The 16,069-nt window shown below is 49.5% G+C and overlaps 2 protein-coding genes across 4 annotated transcripts in view; both read left to right on the top strand.

Moving 5' to 3' along the window:
* Window positions 1-452: 452 nt before the first annotated feature.
* cln8 (CLN8 transmembrane ER and ERGIC protein) lies at window positions 453-4,062 on the top strand. Its single transcript, XM_037487268.2, has 3 exons — window positions 453-587; window positions 975-1,664; window positions 2,003-4,062. Exons 2-3 carry the CDS (start codon window positions 1,125-1,127, stop codon window positions 2,327-2,329), a joined length of 867 nt encoding a protein of 288 aa, XP_037343165.2. The 5' UTR covers window positions 453-587; window positions 975-1,124; the 3' UTR covers window positions 2,330-4,062.
* Window positions 4,063-4,611: 549 nt separating this feature from the next.
* The window catches only part of arhgef10 (Rho guanine nucleotide exchange factor (GEF) 10), a 30,699-nt gene continuing 19,241 nt past the window's right edge, over window positions 4,612-16,069 (top strand). Inside the window, exons 1-9 of one of the 3 annotated variants that reach the window (XM_037487120.2) lie at window positions 4,612-4,815; window positions 9,002-9,111; window positions 12,006-12,416; window positions 12,953-13,285; window positions 14,089-14,125; window positions 14,332-14,420; window positions 14,776-14,832; window positions 14,974-15,158; window positions 15,705-15,821. In XM_037487120.2, the coding sequence (XP_037343017.2) occupies window positions 9,075-9,111; window positions 12,006-12,416; window positions 12,953-13,285; window positions 14,089-14,125; window positions 14,332-14,420; window positions 14,776-14,832; window positions 14,974-15,158; window positions 15,705-15,821 (1,266 nt within the window). In that variant the 5' untranslated portion in view covers window positions 4,612-4,815; window positions 9,002-9,074. The remainder of the gene's footprint in view (window positions 4,816-9,001; window positions 9,112-12,005; window positions 12,417-12,952; window positions 13,286-14,088; window positions 14,126-14,331; window positions 14,421-14,775; window positions 14,833-14,973; window positions 15,159-15,704; window positions 15,822-16,069) is intronic. The other 2 variants (XM_037487121.2, XM_037487123.2) reach the window with 2 other exon arrangements.

Below are 16,069 nucleotides of genomic sequence, written 5' to 3'. Positions count from 1 at the left end.
TGGATGGTGTGTGTGTGGAATCCATTGTGGAACCACAGAGCACCTCACATCATAGCCACCAGCCTCTTGTGCTCGGTGCCTGCATGTTGTCCTTGCGTCTCTTTGGATTCCCTCCAGCAGTTCTCTGTGTCAATGTGTGTTATCACTATGGCAACCTGCTTATCACTAAGTGGTCTCTTGCAGCCCACCTATGTAAATGTGGAAATGTTGTCTATATTTTCTTTTTGCACAATCTGTTATAATAAAGTACTGCTATTTCAATTTTTCACCATATAATATAGAAAAGCACTATATAAGTCCGTTTTTATAAATCTGATATTTGTGACTAAGTTATGTTTCACTGACAAATTCCCAAATCACTCAACACATAACCGGAGAGCCAGGAAATAACCAATAGCAGAGGGTGCAAGAGCGGCAATGACCAATGGGATGTCGGTGGGCGTCTTAAAGTGGGCGTCACTTCCTGTTTGGGGTGGGTGTCACATGACCAAATTGAAAGCGTATGATGTGAACGTTCCTGTGATTAACTTTACTTGGGGCTTGAACACAGCACCGGGACATCGTCCATTAGAGCCCCCCGCTGTACGGTACGTATGACAGTGACTTGTTTGTGCCGATAACAAAACAACAACTTAGTAGATAATAGTAAACGTTGCTCCTTGAGACCAGACGTGTTAGCATTCCGTTAGCTTGAGTCGGCTAACGTTACACCGTTTGGTTGCGGTTTTTTTTTTAGTTTACACACTGTTTTAGGTCGAGGTTGACGACGTGAAAATATGAAATATGTAAATGTGTCGTGTTTTTAAAACGTCAAACACGTAACGTGACACTCTTTATTCAGTGTCGAACTAGTTATCGCGTCTTTACCGAGTTACAACATGGACGGGTCGCTCTTACTTAACGTTAATTCATTTCAGGTCCGGTTTGTTGCTGTGTTTTTAGTGGAATAAAATGTCTTTTCTTCCCTTCACCAGGGTTCGGTTGTTCACTACAGGGCCACACACACACACACACACACACCATGCACCCGCCAGTCTCTTATCGCAGTGCCCCCCTGCAGACGAGCCTCTCCTCGGCCTGAGCTCCAGTACTACCCCCCTCCTCCTTCTCCCCCTCCAAACAACATGGATCCCGAGCAGCGGACCGGCCCTCCAGCCCGTCCCGGCGCGGACCACCTCTCGTGGGACCACCGCCTCCAGCTCATCTCCCTGGGCTTCTGCGTCTACGCGGGCATCTTCCTCCTGTCCCACCTGCTGTCCGTGACGCTGTCCCGCACCTACACCTCCCTGGTGGCCAAGGAGAAGGTCTTCTGGAACCTGGCGGCGACGCGCGCGGTGTTCGGCGTCCAGAGCACGGTGGCCGGTCTGCGGGCGCTGACCGAGGACTCGGCCCTGACCAGGGACCGGACGCGGGGACAGGAGGACTGGTCGTGGTTCAACGTCCTGACGGCCACCGGGTTCTTCGTGTTCGAGAACGTGGCGCTGCACGGCTCCAGCGCGGTGTTCCGGTCCTTTGACCTCCCGCTGGCCACGCACCATTTCTTCGCGCTGTCCGGGTTCGCGTCGTTGGTGGTTTGGGACTCCACGGGACACTTCCTGTCCATGGTCACGCTGCTGCTGGAGATGAGCACGCCGTTCACCTGTATCTCCTGGATGTTACTGAAGGTAGAGCATTGGGGGGGGGGGGGGGGGGGGCGGCTCTGTGCCCTTTTCACATTTAAACAGTTGTTGCACTCGCCCAATTGATTTCTTATCCTCTGATCTGCTACCATAGAGATAACTAGAGGACACACGCGGTTTCAGTTCCTTTATAAGCCTTTTGCATGTTAAGATTGTGCAAAGATAGCATTCTTAGAAAGAGGAAGTTCTAAAAAAAAAGGAAGCATTGAACCGGTACCTGAACCTTCTCTGGTCCTCCTGCTCACTCAAGGATGTGAATTTATGTGTTATTGTAACGTGTGAAGAAAATAATCCCAATTCTTAAAATATTGTCCTCCCTGCAGGCTGGCTGGGCACACACCTTGTTTTGGAGAGCCAACCAGTGGGTGATGATCCACTCGTTCCACTGCCGAATGGTGCTCACCTACTTCATGTGGTGGGTGTTCTTGACCCACTGGGCAGAGTTCAGCTCCCACGTGGCCCTCCCCCCACGCCTGCTCCTATTCACCGGCCTCGCTCTGCTGACGTTTGTCATCAACCCCATCTGGACGCACAAGAAGACCATGCAGCTGCTCCATCCCGTGGACTGGAACTTTGGGGAGAAGCGCGCGCCCCTGACCGGGGCCGCGGGGGGTCGGCCTGCGGTGTCCGTCAAACAGCACGCCAGCTGAGGGGTACCGAAGGGGGGGGCGTTTTTCACCATCTCAGAGATGCCATAGCTTTTTCTTTTGCTAATGAATGTTGGAACGCTCTACAAAACAACTTCCTTGTGCTGTAAGTGGACTCTGTTCAGCACAAAGGAAGATTATCAGGTTTTATCTTCAGAATATTTGCCTCCTACATTGTCTTCCTTCAGACTCAATTTGCATAATTATTTTTCTTTTCATCCCGTGTTCTTATCATTTAAAAGGTTTGCTTGTGTAGAGCAGTGGGAAGGAGCACTAGCTTGTTTGCATCGCATTTCGAGACACTGTGTTGGGAAATTTCCAGTTAACCAATCATGTATTTGTTATTTATTCACAACTGAAGAGGATGCATGTGATGGGGCTTCTTACAGGAGCCTCTGAGGTGCTAAAACTTGCAAATCAAAGTCCCGTTTAAAGCGGATGCGTAATACTTTTCGAGGCCACTCTCCACCTACGGAACTGAAAGATTTACACCCGTTGATGCTCAAGGGAGTGTGTATGTTTAAATATATATATTTTAAATATACATGTTTAAATATACACTTCTGCTTTTGGTCTTTTCAGGGAGGGCTTTGTCATGTATGGTTCCTGCGGTGCTTTTACAACAGACATCGTTGTTCAGCAGAGTTAAGTTTTATGAATGGGGCTTGGTCGGTTAGTCATTGAAGCCATTACATACTAAGAGGACAATTGGATCAGTCCACTCATGAGTCACATTGGCGGTTTTGGACTGGGAATCGTCTTTCAGCAGAGACGGGAATGTTCGCCGTGGTCATGAAAGATAAGGCCGTTTAACACAGTCTCTATTCACGCAGGACTGGTCCTCTCCATAAAGGCTCTTTTGTCCGAAATGGAGATGTCATGTGGGGTAACTAAAGCAGTCTACTGATTTTAACCAAGCTATTTGATGGTCATAATGACTTTGGGGTTACCGTATGTGTCAAATTAAGTTTTCATTTTGACATATGCAAAAACTTAAATACAATGGCCTCATTGTATAGGAAGCCTTTGGTTTCTCAGTCGTTATCAAATCTGTCATCAGCAGTTTTGTTTAATTCTCTCTCTGCTGTAAACTCTCATCCTTTACCGTATTTTACATTTACCAGCAGTGTTTTGGCTTTAACGGTATTGTAGCTCATTTTTTATTCTATATATATATAAGCCAGAGAGTATTGGACATTTCATCATTAACATTTTACCATCGGTATTCATCTAACCCAACTTCTTGATGATGGGAATTAACAGTTTTATTTTATTCCACTCTTGTTGGGTAGATATTCTTTTGCTTTTATATACATTGAACAACCTCGGTGACTTTAATGACACATAAGTTTCAAGAAAATGTATTAATAACAACCCTACATCAATTTCCCTCTAACTGTATATTTGAAAAGACTATTGTTACTAAATAATACTTTTCTCTTAGTAATAAAGCCTATAATTGGTACAATGCATTGGGTGGAGGACTCTGTAAGATCCAAGCTTCAACATTTTTGTGTCGTGAAATGCTTTTGATGAGTGACACAATAAAATGTTTGCTGCATTGATCCCTGTGATTTTCTTCAGGCTGTGCAACAGAGCGTCCGCCTGCAGGGGGCGGAATAAGCGTAACTCCGTGTGTTGCCCTAGTTCTGCTCTGACCTGACATCCATGGCGTTGACATGTTTTCCCTGCCCATATAAAGTCCCAAAAAGATGAGTGCATTTATTTTTGAACGTGATGTTGCAAATTATACAAGTTGGTTTTAATTAAAATAATGTTAATTATAATCAAATAATGGTATTATAGCGTAGAGATGTTTTCTTTCTGCGCAGTTTGGAGAGAACACACATTTTCAAGAGAGCACTCTTTCACCAATTGCTGATATTGCGTAGAAGTTCTTTAGTGTGACCCGTTGAGTTTTGTTATATTTAATCATCTTCTGCTGAGGTTGTTTAGTTTATATGCATGTTTCATTACAAGATAGTAGACCGCCATACTCCTTTTTCTTTGTAGAATATCATGCACCTGGCAATAAAAATATATAGAAAAGCTAGTTCAAATGCCCTGTTTAGTTAAAACGTTAAAAATAAAAGAAAAACAAATCAAGTCAAACATCCTCTCTGGCCAGATGTTCAAAGGGAGCCACCTCACGAGTCACGTGGGCACTTTGGCACTCCTGCGTACGATCCCGAACCGATCCCACCGCAAAGAGACGGTGGAAGAGGGATTGGCGTTTGGCGCGGCCAATCACAGCTCGGCCAGGTCGACGCGTCGGCCAATCCGCTACCTGGAGTAGATCGAGCGTTTTCATGGATGGAGTCAGCTTGCCTCGAAGTGAGAAAAGTTAAAACTAGGACACCGGGCGAGCACTGGGTGCGTTTTAATGTGTTTTAATCTGTTTCTACGTCAGAAATGCGTCGCGTTTGACACTTGCGAGGCGTTTCCGCGAGACGGATGTTATTGATTTTCAGTGGAAAAGTCATAAAATGGTGAGTTGAGGACTTTTTTTTTTCACGTTTTCTCTGATAGTTTTAGTTTTCCCCTGAACACCGTTTATATGTCAAACCAGCTGTTAACGCCAGCTCAGCTGTCGCGTTACGTGACACAAACGCGACGTAAAGTACCGGCGCGTTGCTGGTTTTCCAGTGGGAGACATAACGTGGCGCCTCAGTTAACTTGTTGCCAAGTTGCCGATACTGTCAACTAAAAGTCAACTTCCTAAAACAACGTCGACTGTTTCCACGTCAATTACCGCGACGTTTTCTCGACACTAGCAGGCTGCTTGCCAGAAGTGTACCCGCTAAACTTTAGTGTTTTCTTTAATTCTTTTTTTTTTTTTTTAAACTCCTTATGCGTCATGACACATGTTGACGTCTCGGTGCCTTTCTTGCTCCCCCCCCCCCCCCCCCTCTCGCGACCGCAGGTGCACGATAACGTTTTGCCCCGCACACAGAAAAATAAAACAATCCCTGCGGGTTCGGCACGTGGAATGGTAAATAAGTGGCGATGTCCTCCTCCTGCTCTGCTGCAACAACCACACGTCCCAGGTAGTCATGCATGGCATTCCTGAGGCCAAAGCCCTGCACAGCTTCAGTCAACATGCAGTGGGAGCACAAGGGAGCCAAACTATGCACCTGCAAGTTGCCCCCTCCTCTTTCGGGAAATCCATCGCGTTAAGCTTCCAAAAACACTTTCAATATGACCACTGGCTTATTTGATCTTCCTTTTGTTTCATCTAGTTTCTCCTGCGTGTCCTTCCCTTTTACTCGGCCAAGGGGGATGTCACACACACGTGCGTGTACACAACAATTCCCACTGGTAATTTGTTAAGCAAATATCCAAAGTGACGCAGACGCAGCCGCTGCGATGTGTCCCCCTGACGGCACGGATCATTTCTGTCCCTGCTCAAAGCCACTGCGATTTGGTGTGTGACACAAAAAAAAAATCATCCTAATTTCCCTTTTGCTGCGTCATCTTATCAATTTCATCTGTCATTGCGTGATGTCGTCAAATGAGCTGATACCCCCCCCCCCCCGGTCGTTGTCCTCCACGGGCCTTCTGTTTTGAGGTTTCACAGGCTATTGATTGACTGTCCGACCCCACTGAGCCCCCCACTGTGACCCTCAAGCCACAGCTGGGACCCTCGAGCCACCGCTCCTCTGCAGGTGGAGTTGCTCACACACCAGAGGCGTCCTTTCGTTCTGACCTGTTGTTCCCAAGCTGCGAGGGGGCCTCACTTATTTTGCGGCTCGAAGTTGTGTTCGAGTCCGGTTGTATTTATGCCTTTTTTACAACATTTTGTGATGCGTCGTAACAGTGTGTCACACTCTGTGAGCTGATGGACGACACTAACGCAGCGTTGAGTCCCCCCGTGGCAACTCGCAAACCCCACCCCCCCACCCCCCTCGCACGTCCAATAGATCACACCTCGGACATCAAATGAAAACTGCTGCAGGCCCAATCTATTCGCCGCGATCCATTCCCATTCGGCCTTTTAATTATAACCGGTAGCCGCCACTGCAACAAGAGGAGGTTTAATCACGAGTGGGGATTGCAAGCGAAAGCTGTGCTTTTTGTTGCATGTCCATGAATACGCTCGTAGTTTGTCCCTCGCTGATCTGATAACACAACGCTTTGAGTCAGGAGACTACATTTTTGACCTCTTCCAAGGCCAGGGCGAAGTGTTGGTGTGGGTTTTTTTTTTTTTTAGGGTCGGTAGGGCCTGATGCCGTGGCTGACCTTTTGATCCGAGACTTCGCTACGTGCCGCGTCGGATGTACCTCACACCGACTTTCGGTTTTCTTAAAGGGCGTCGTGAGAGCGAGTAAAACACCGTTTGCCATCCGACAGAGAAGCTCAAACCCGTTTTTTTAAAAAGAGGTGGAGCTCTGAAGAGGTGTCTTGGTGTCTTCTTTTTGCCCTTACTTTGTTGAGCCTTGAGTCTTGTCCTGCGCCCTTTTGCAGGCCAGAGACGGGTTGTTGTTGTTTTTTTCTCGGTCCAATCACTGTAATCCTGCCAGAAGAGAAGAGAAGAGAAGAGAAAATTGTGACTCGCCGCTCAATGAAACGCTGAGCCAAAGGCCCGACGCTCTCTCCCAAGCAGCCGCCATCCTCCGGGCCTTTTGTTCGTGCCGTTCGGCCTGCGTGTGGAATGCCACTCGTCGTTAAGTGCGCCCCAGAAACCCCCCCCCGCCAGAGGAAAATCTAAAACCAGGGGGGGGGGGGGGGGGGGGGGGGGGTTCGATGTGGAACGGCTCCCATTTTTTTTTTTTAACACGCTGGTTGGAAACTGTTAAATTCACAGGAGAGTTAGGGACCGTATGTATGTGTCTGCCTGTCAATCATTCCGCGGTGGAGAAGGTGTGTAATTTGTGCGTTATTATGAATTTTAGAGGAAAAAGTGACGTTGCAGGAATGGAGCGCGTCAAGTTCCGCTCGGCCCAGCTCTGAGTTTAAATAATACTAATCTAAAACCGCACATTTTAAACTTGAAACAAAGCTTTCGCAGGCCGAGATGAGACACTGGCAGGTTTGTACTGTCAGCGTGATTTGGATCTTTGTTATTGTCTGTTCTATCGCATGGGTTATGAGGAGAAAAAAAAAAAAAAAAACCCCAGGCGGGTGAATTGTCCGCCTCTCACCGGGAAGGCGTAACAACTCTTTTTCCATTCCGCGGTGCACAACTTGCATCCCAGCGTGTAATGACCCGCTCAGCTGAGCCTGTCACCGCCACCCCCCCCCCCCCCCCCCCCCCACACAGCTGATTCCACGTCTTCCGCTCGGTTTCCCCAATCATTGCTCTCAGATTGGGCCGTACGTTTTTCTCTCTACCTGCCTTGCTGTGAATGAGATGCTGTTCACCATGCTGCTGTTTTGCTGAGATTGCTGGCAGATGCTACAGATGTAAGGAGAGCGCTTTTGGCCTGAGCCAGGTGTTTTAGTGTGTGTGTGTGTGTGTGTGCCCGTACCAGACGTGGTGATGTCTCTCTTCTGTGCCTTCGGGGCACACCCGAATTTTTTTTTACTTCCTCCTGTCGTCGACCTTCGAAGCAACGCGCTTGAAGGGAGGCGTGAGTCAGCCTTCAAAGTCGGGGCCCGGCCCTCTGTGCCCGCTGTGCCCTGCCGACAGGGCGGAGGACAACAAGGAGCAGAGGAATTCACGTGATGTTTAGACACAACAAGCGTTCAGACGCATCCCTTTTGGATGTGAGTGACTCATGCCTTTTTTGAGGTGTGTTTTTTGCTTAACCTCCGTGGTGCGGGGTTTGTCTCATGCTCCGAGGTTTAAACGCTGTGGGCTTTCAGTGTCATTTCGCGGCTCCTGTTGCACGCGTAGATTATGGGGGCGTGCGTGCGTGCCGCGACAATGGGGGGCTTTGTGCGTCGCTCTGGACGTCGGGACTCTGTCATCTGTTCATCCGACTCCTTCCAGAAGTCTGAAAATAGCAGAGCGACAGAAACCGTCACCTCTGGATACGTCGCCTGTGGAACTGTATCGTCTTCAAACAAAGGCCGCGCCGCTGAGGAATGCAATGCTCTCGTGCCCGTGCGGGTCCAAATGTCTCGCCTGCCTCAGCAGGCCCGATGGCGTTTCCCAGGGCTGTCCAAAGGACCCATTGACCTCTGAGCCTTCTGTGGCGCTTACATGTTGTTAGTTGGGCTGTAGTATATCATCGTCACCGGTGGAAACCCAATAGACTCAATGATGTACTTGTTTTTTGCAAGGATGTGTGCACATGTGACTACTGACATTGTGTAGGCAGTTAGGGTGGTAGCTAGGCCCATTTTGTATACCCTGTGACATCACAATTAGCACATGAGACCCGGTGAGCACACTTCAACACGTGGCAGTGTCAACAGTCCCCCGGGGAGGGGGGGGCGCAACATAAGAGCTGCTTTTTGTTCCCATTCATTTGTTCGAGTTTGCTCTGCTCCAGATCCCGGGGTGTTGACACAAAAGGTACCAGACCGTGACCACAACGCGGCCGTGCCCCCCCCCCCCCTCCGCTGACAAATGGCCGCTGTGATTGAGTGACGTAGTGTAAGTGGCGCGGGTTGGGCCTTCGGAGGCTCGCGGGTCCCCCTCCCCCCGTGAGGCTGGCTCCAGCGCTGGATTCGTTGTGTATCAACCCCCGCCTCGTTTGACATTTTACGACGTTTGTCTTTTCCCTGCAGGAATGCGTGTCGGCGTAGTTGATCCCCTACATGCCGCTGTCTGACCAGCTTGTGCAGGAGAAGAGCAGAAAGCATGGACGCGGAAGACTTTCCTCCCCCGCCTCCTGAAAGTAAAGGCCACAAAGCAGACACACACACACACATGTCCGTTATGTTAGTGCATGATGGTAATAACGCCAAGATGGCGTGCTCGATCCACGTCCTTTTGATTTGTCAACGTTCAAAAAGATGCAATTACTCGGGGGCCTTATGTCGAACAAAAACACTGCTAAAGTTGGAGTGTTTGGACCACCTGCCAGCTTCCGTAGGTCATCTCATGGGTTCACGTCGCTTCCCGCGAGGGCTGCTGAAGCTGGACCGTACCAGTAAACAGCACGGATTCCTCTCCTCGGCTTCTCCTCCTCCTCCTCCGCTCCGCTCCAGTGTGTGGGCAGGGGAACGAGGCAGGGAGTGGGGAGGGCACAATGTGCCGTGCTGCTGTGCATACCAGACAATGTGCCTCAGTAATATGCCGAGGGATTGACACGGGCCAGAGAAATGCTTTCGTCTCCTGCTGGCCAGCCACTTGCTTTGTTGCCAGGGCGATGCCGGAGCAGATCGCAGCGCGGTGACTCATGTCGACATGTAGTGGAGTGGAGATGGGCCCGCCGAACTGAATCCATACGGCCGTTATGAATTGACAATGGGCACCTCAGAAAGTGTGTGTGTGTGTGTGTGTCGGTCTTGTACTTTTCCATACCCACATGTCCACCCATGTCTAAAGAACAGAGAAATCCTCTCTCGGTGTGCTTGTGAATGTAGATTAGCGGTTCCATAAGGTTCTACGCATCTCCCTGCATGTGTGTGCGTTTTGGTGTAGCGTGTAGTCGTATGTGTGCTTACGCAACATTTCATGCCCTAAAAAAAAAAAAAAGAGATTTTTAACAATTTGTAAAAATCTACTTCAGTGCATCATGTTCATTCGAATCCTGATCCTCAGCGACTGTGTGTTGCGAGCGTCTGGTGGTTTTTCAGCTCATGTCTCATTGTCTCTGGCCAAAGTCGAAGGTTTTTTTTTGCGTAGGATCTGCCTGCGCGTCACAACACGAGTGCACACACACACACACACACACACACACACATACCACAGTGCTGGACCGTTAGCCAGCTGGTTGGGCCTTATCTTCAGTGTCCTCACCATACATCATCGCACACACGGAAAGAAGACGGATACCGCGTCTCTTCTCTCATAGTTAGTCGTTAGTCGTGGGCGCAGATGGACACATGGGGGGGGTCGACCCCCGGAGCATCAGTCACAGGCCGCTCCTCCATGCGCCCCGCGAGGTGGAACGAACCGCCCCCGGCGCAGCTGTACGGGTGATTTAGGGATGTGCGCATTGCAGAGAGGGACTTCAAAGTCACCGCCTTCTTTAAGTTCAAGATCTACTCTGCCACTTTGAATGGGCCCCGGGGGGGGCGGGGGGTGGGGGGGGGGGCGGCGATGGTGCGAACGGCCTTATCTGCAGAACTTTCAAAGGCCCTGTAAATGCTTGGGTTGACATGGGGAAGGTTGGAAAAGCGTGCTGGATAGTGATTTACGTCAAAAGGGTCTAGACGGGGGTTGAAAGTGACGGGGTCAAGATGACGGTTCCCCCAACTGAGCTATTTCAGCAGAACTTGACACACCTGATTTGTTCCTGTTGGGAAAGCACCTGTGCAAACTTAAAAATCCTCTCGTTATCTTCGCGAACCCGAGATATTGGTATAAGGCTTCAGATTGGACGTTAATCCAACCGAGCTGGGACCACTGATGAAAGTGCTCTCAAAGAATCTGTGGGACGCTGTGACAAAGAACATCATTCTGAGAAGCAGCCGACGGGTCAAATGGAGAGATTTGGGAGTTGCTTCCTTCCCGTCTATCCTTCTGTGAACCCAGTTTAAAGAAAACTCAATATCTTCCACAACATTGAATTCATTTTCTTTACTGGGGTCCTTTTTTTTTTGCCACTGAAACCTGAAGAACTGTCATTTAGACGTTGAGCTCGGGGCCAAAACATGAAGCCGGCTGCTGAAAGTTGAGCCTCTGCATTCCTAATCCGTTAACCCTCTCCTGCCCGCCCCCCCCTCCGCTCCGTTCATCAGATCGGAAATAATGCAAATCTCCCTGCCGCTGGTCACTGGAGGGGAGGGGCGGGGGGGGAGGGGTGGGGGAAGTACCTCCTTCCTGCCGGCCTAAGTGCAGTGTGGAAACCAGGGAGGAGGGTTTGCTGTTCCCTTCCTGTCGAAGCGAGCGTTCACTGCGCCCGCGAGCGCTGCAGCGACCTGATCCACGGGTGTAAGAATGATCTGTCAGAAGAGGGTGGCGCTGCGGCAGACCCCTCCCCTTAATTACAAGTCTGTTTTCGTGGGCTCAGTGTTTTAACTTGAGCAGCCCCGAGGCCTCAATAGTGCCACCCGCAGCGAATCTGTAAACAACCTCTCGAGGACTGCGTGAAATGACAGGATTATACAGTTAAATCCAGCCTCCGTTAAACTTATGTTTAGCCAAGTCCTGAAAAGCATACAATAAGCCTTCATGTCCTGTGTGCTATTAGTCAACGCTAATCTCTACGCAAAGGGTTTATCTACTCGCAGTGGTTAGAAAAAGGTACTTTATTCATACGTCATCACTGTCCATTGTTAAAAGTGGACCGTACAGATTATTTTGTACACCTTAAATGGCACGTGGTACATTGCAGGTGCTAAATATCTACGTTCATCTTGGAGTTTAGATTTGTAATAATAGAATATTTGTGATAGACAATACATTGTTATCTCAGTTTTTATATTTCGGGGGAATTCCATCGCGACTGCGTTTATGGAAGAATATTTGCTTTATGCGAATCCAGTGAATCCATAACCACATTTTAAAGTGAAAGCTACCGCTGACTGATCTTCATCACCTCTTTGTAACCCCTGACCTTTCTGATCTCCGATGTTCTGTGGATCAGCGATGCGTCCCTCTGAAGCCCGCCTCTCTTTGCAGTGTTGGCGGACGACGCCCCCTTCGGCGATGAAGATGAGGGTGAAGCCTTTGAGTTTGACGACAGCGGCGACGACGTCCCCGGAGCGGACCCCCCGCCCCCCGCGCCTCCAGCCCCTCCCGCTGCCGGCAGCGCGGATGACGGCCGGGACGTCGGTCCCCCCGAGGGCCGCCTCGCCGGCCCGCCGCCCCCGCCGCCTTCGTCCACGGCCGCCGCAGCTCCGTCATCGGCAGACGCAACAGCTGCCACGAGCCGATCCACCGCGGCAGGTGGAGCCGCAGCAGCAGCAGCAGCAGGAGGTGGAGAAGAAGGAGAAGAAGGGACATCTGGTGACACAGACTTGACAGACTTGCCCCCACCTCCACCCCCTCCTCTCGATGAGGACGGAGCAGGGACAGATCCTGGAGAAACAGGTTTGCATCCCGAAGCATTTAGTTGTTTGCTCTCGGGGGGGGGGGAGGAAAAGAAGGGAGAGTGGGGAGGAAGGAGGGGGGGGTGTCTCATCTGGCCCCTTCAGCCCCCACAGTGGGTCACTCCGTCTCTCTCGTGACACCACTTGTATCTCTGGGTGCTTTATTTGTCTGGCTTCCGTCTCCCCCCGACTACCCCTCCCCCCCCCCCCCCCCCTTGAAGTTGTAAACCTATGGAAAACACTGTAGTGTGTAACCGAGATGGAAGCAAAGACATTTTTCTTCTCCCATATTCAGAGATGGGGATTTTTGACGTGGACCGTCCCATCAGTTTCTCACTGTTGATACAATTGAAATCTATGGAATAAAACAAACCTGGAAGGGATTTGTATCCCTTTTTAAGTAAAATATTAAATATAGTTTACTATAAAATGACTCTTTGTTGGTCTGTAGTCAATATGTGTAGAGCAGTAATACTCAATGTGTTTCATTATCCCTGTGCCTGCCGTTTGTGACGTATCTTTTGTCCCCCCCACCAGGCAGCGAAGTCCAGGATGACGCTCACCCCCGACAGGCCGTCCCCAAAACCTCCCCCCGAGGCAGAGTCAACCCTTACTCTGTGATTGACATCACTCCTCTCCAACTGCAGCAGCAGCAGCAGCAGCATGACGGACCCTCCTCCTCTGCCCCCGGCTCACCGATGGAAGCGGAGGGAGACTCCCGGGATTCCCCCGCCGGGCCTTCTGCTGGCCTCCCCCCAGGACCCTCGCCCCCGGTGCCCTGCGGCTACGCCACCCCCTCCGGCGTGCCGCTCATCGCGCCGGCGTACACCACGCCCGTCATCATCCGGCACCTCTCCGTGGACGAGGATGGTAAAGAGCTTGAACGGGGGTTCACCGAGGCCGATCAGACGTTGCCCACTGTTTTTTTTTTTTAAAGGCTTAAAATGAAAGAGAGACACAATGCAATGACACGTAATACGCGGCCTCGGGCTCTTCCATCCTCTTTCTTCTTTCTCTTGTTTTTCCTGAAACCTTGGCACAAGGAAGTAGGGACTAAATTTAGCCCTCCCCAAAGATCTGTGCTTGCTGTGAGGGCTTTCCGGTTTCCTTCAAATGTAGCGAAAAGCTGAGCCCGAGCCTGCAGCCCGGCACGCTGATTACACGGTCATTATCTTACCAAGGTCGCAGCAGATGGAAAACATGGACATTTTTCAGTGAAAAGAGTCAGGAGAGTCACAGATGTGTGTGTGACGTTCGCAGTGCAAACAAAGCGAGGACTTCGTCTCCATTGCCATCACACGTTCCGAGAAGGTTTATCATACCACAGAACGTTTGTGTTGGGTACATTTAGGAACTGAAATTTGTGCAACATGCATAATAAACTAAATCTGAAGGTAATTCTGGGCAATACCCATCGCGATACCCATTAGTGACACCTGGTGGCTCATGAGCAAAGATACAAGTCTAAACATTCAACATTCAGTGAGCTGGTTTCTGTAACAATTATATTAGTGATTATGTGTTATAGATAACGTGTAATGGGGTTCATTAATTAGTCACATGACATCTTTCTGCTTGCATCATGATCACTGTGGGAGCTAAAGAACAGCAGTGCAAGGTAATGTGTTTGCAGGTTGTCCTCCGGTAATGACCCCTCTCTCTCCTACCCTCAGTCATTGTGGTGGGGGCTGCCGGCACCTCTGTGGACAGGTACGTGGCTGACTAAACCGCTGGTCCGTACCAGTCCATACAAGTCCATACCAGTCATCTGCTACATTTAGATGAAGAATGCCGATCACACATTTCATTAAGAATGAGTAAAGGCATGCCATAGATGTGTCAGTTTCTATCAATAAAGCCATGGCACCGCCCATTTGCACACTTATGATTTAGTTTGTTTTTTCTTTTTCCCCAAGTGTTTTCAGTGAAGAGAGTCCTGCCGTTAGGGAAGAGGACGCTTTGGCTATATGGGCATCCGATCCCGCCAACACAGCGTGGATGGAAAGTAAGGAATGACGTCGGCAGCCATCGCACATCTTGTAGTGAGGCGTGAATAATCTCCGCGGAAAGAATGCTGCGGTTGTTTCAGTTCTCTGTACTTGCCTCTGCACACACACAATGCATGCCTTCAGGGGGAAGGGGTGGGGGGGGGGGGGGTACTATTTTCTTTCTTCATTTTCTGACACTGCTGAATTCCCAGACACTTCCTTCCCTGTTCTTTTGAGGAAGCGGACCCCTGTGTGTGTTTTTTTCTTCTTTTTCTTTTTCTTTTCTCTTCCACAATGCATCGTCCTGTTTGTTGTTCGATGTGAGAAATCACGCATTAGGTGCTTTTTTTAAAATTTATTTTTACGCCACAGATCCAGACGAGGTGATTTACGATGACGTGCCCAGAGACAACTCTGACTCCAACACAGGTTTGTGAAAAAAAAAAAAAAAATCCAAAAAAGTAAACGACAACCAGCCCAATCGACAAATTCAAGCCTGTCGTCTCATATTCATGGAAATAACCTGACTCACTGTTCTGTGTGGGGGGGGGGGTCACTGACCTCACTCAGACCCGGATGAGATGATCTACGACGACGTGGAGCTCGGCGAGGGCGGCTGCGACAGCTCCCTCGACAACGGCTGGAGCTCCAGCGAGTTCGAAAGCTACGACGAGGCCAGCGACGGCGAAGGTCGCCCCGAGAACGGCCTGCCGCACGCCTTCATGAGGGCAAACCCCCCCCAGAGGAAAACCCACGTGTGTACAACCGTCGCCAATTATCATTGAGTTGACATTGATTTACAGTCTATTTGAGGGCAGGCGTGTGGAATCCATATTTAGTTTGTTTCTGCAGACTTGAGAAAGAGATAATTTGCAGTTTTGCAGTCGGCAATCTGGGACGTTTTGTGACGTGGTTTTGAGGATTCGGATTCACTTTTGTTTTCACAGAACCACGTATGGACGTTAACGGTTGTTTCGGACCAAATTATTTTAGCACATTTTATTTGCTCTGTTGATACAACGTTTTTCAGAAACTGTCAGTTTAGTGTACAAGTTACATTTTTCAGGGGGGCCTTCGATGCCAAAAATGCCCACGGACATGAGATTGAGGGAAGCGATGCACTTTGGGGAAAATAAAATAAAATTAGTTTACAAAATCCAACTTTTGGACGGGGTTTTCTGTCCTTCGACACACACACACATACAGTACATGTATGCTAAGATTAAAGTGAGTTTGCTGGGGGATTTTTTAGGTGGAAGGTCGTTCCATAACCAGTAAACGCCTGCTTTGCTTCTGTTCAGCTCTCTCAAGATCTGACACGCTTGAAAGAACACTATGAGAAAAAGATGAAAGATCTAATGGCAAATACAGTGGGAACGGTAGAGCTGCAGCAGTTAAAACAGAAACACGAGCAGAAGGTAAACCACCTGAGGCTCCGCTCACCTGCCTGTGCTAAACCGTAGTCCCAAACCCTTAACTCTCATTCTGACTCGGTAACCTCACGCTGCTCTCATGTGAATGACTTGTGGTGGTGGTGGTGCTGCTGGTGGTGATGGGTTTGCATTCGATTCCTTTGCTTCCCCCGTCTGCTGCACTCACCTGTGGCACTACCTGTGTGTGCATCGGGAGGCTGCGGAGCGATTGAGTTGTTGTATTTTATTACTGT

Source organism: Pungitius pungitius, unplaced genomic scaffold, assembly GCF_949316345.1.
Source record: "Pungitius pungitius unplaced genomic scaffold, fPunPun2.1 scaffold_65, whole genome shotgun sequence".
NCBI lineage: Eukaryota > Metazoa > Chordata > Actinopteri > Perciformes > Gasterosteidae > Pungitius > Pungitius pungitius.
Note: the sequence above shows the minus strand (reverse complement) of the source record. Positions and strands in the feature narration are given on the sequence as shown.

Bases quoted from the DNA above. Each gene is read 5' to 3' on its own strand.
- cln8 (XM_037487268.2), top strand. From the start codon at position 1,125: ATGGATCCCGAGCAGCGGACCGGCCCTCCAGCCCGTCCCGGCGCGGAC. The intron at 1,665-2,002 runs GTAGAGCATTGG...TCCTCCCTGCAG, and splicing joins TCTCCTGGATGTTACTGAAG to GCTGGCTGGGCACACACCTT.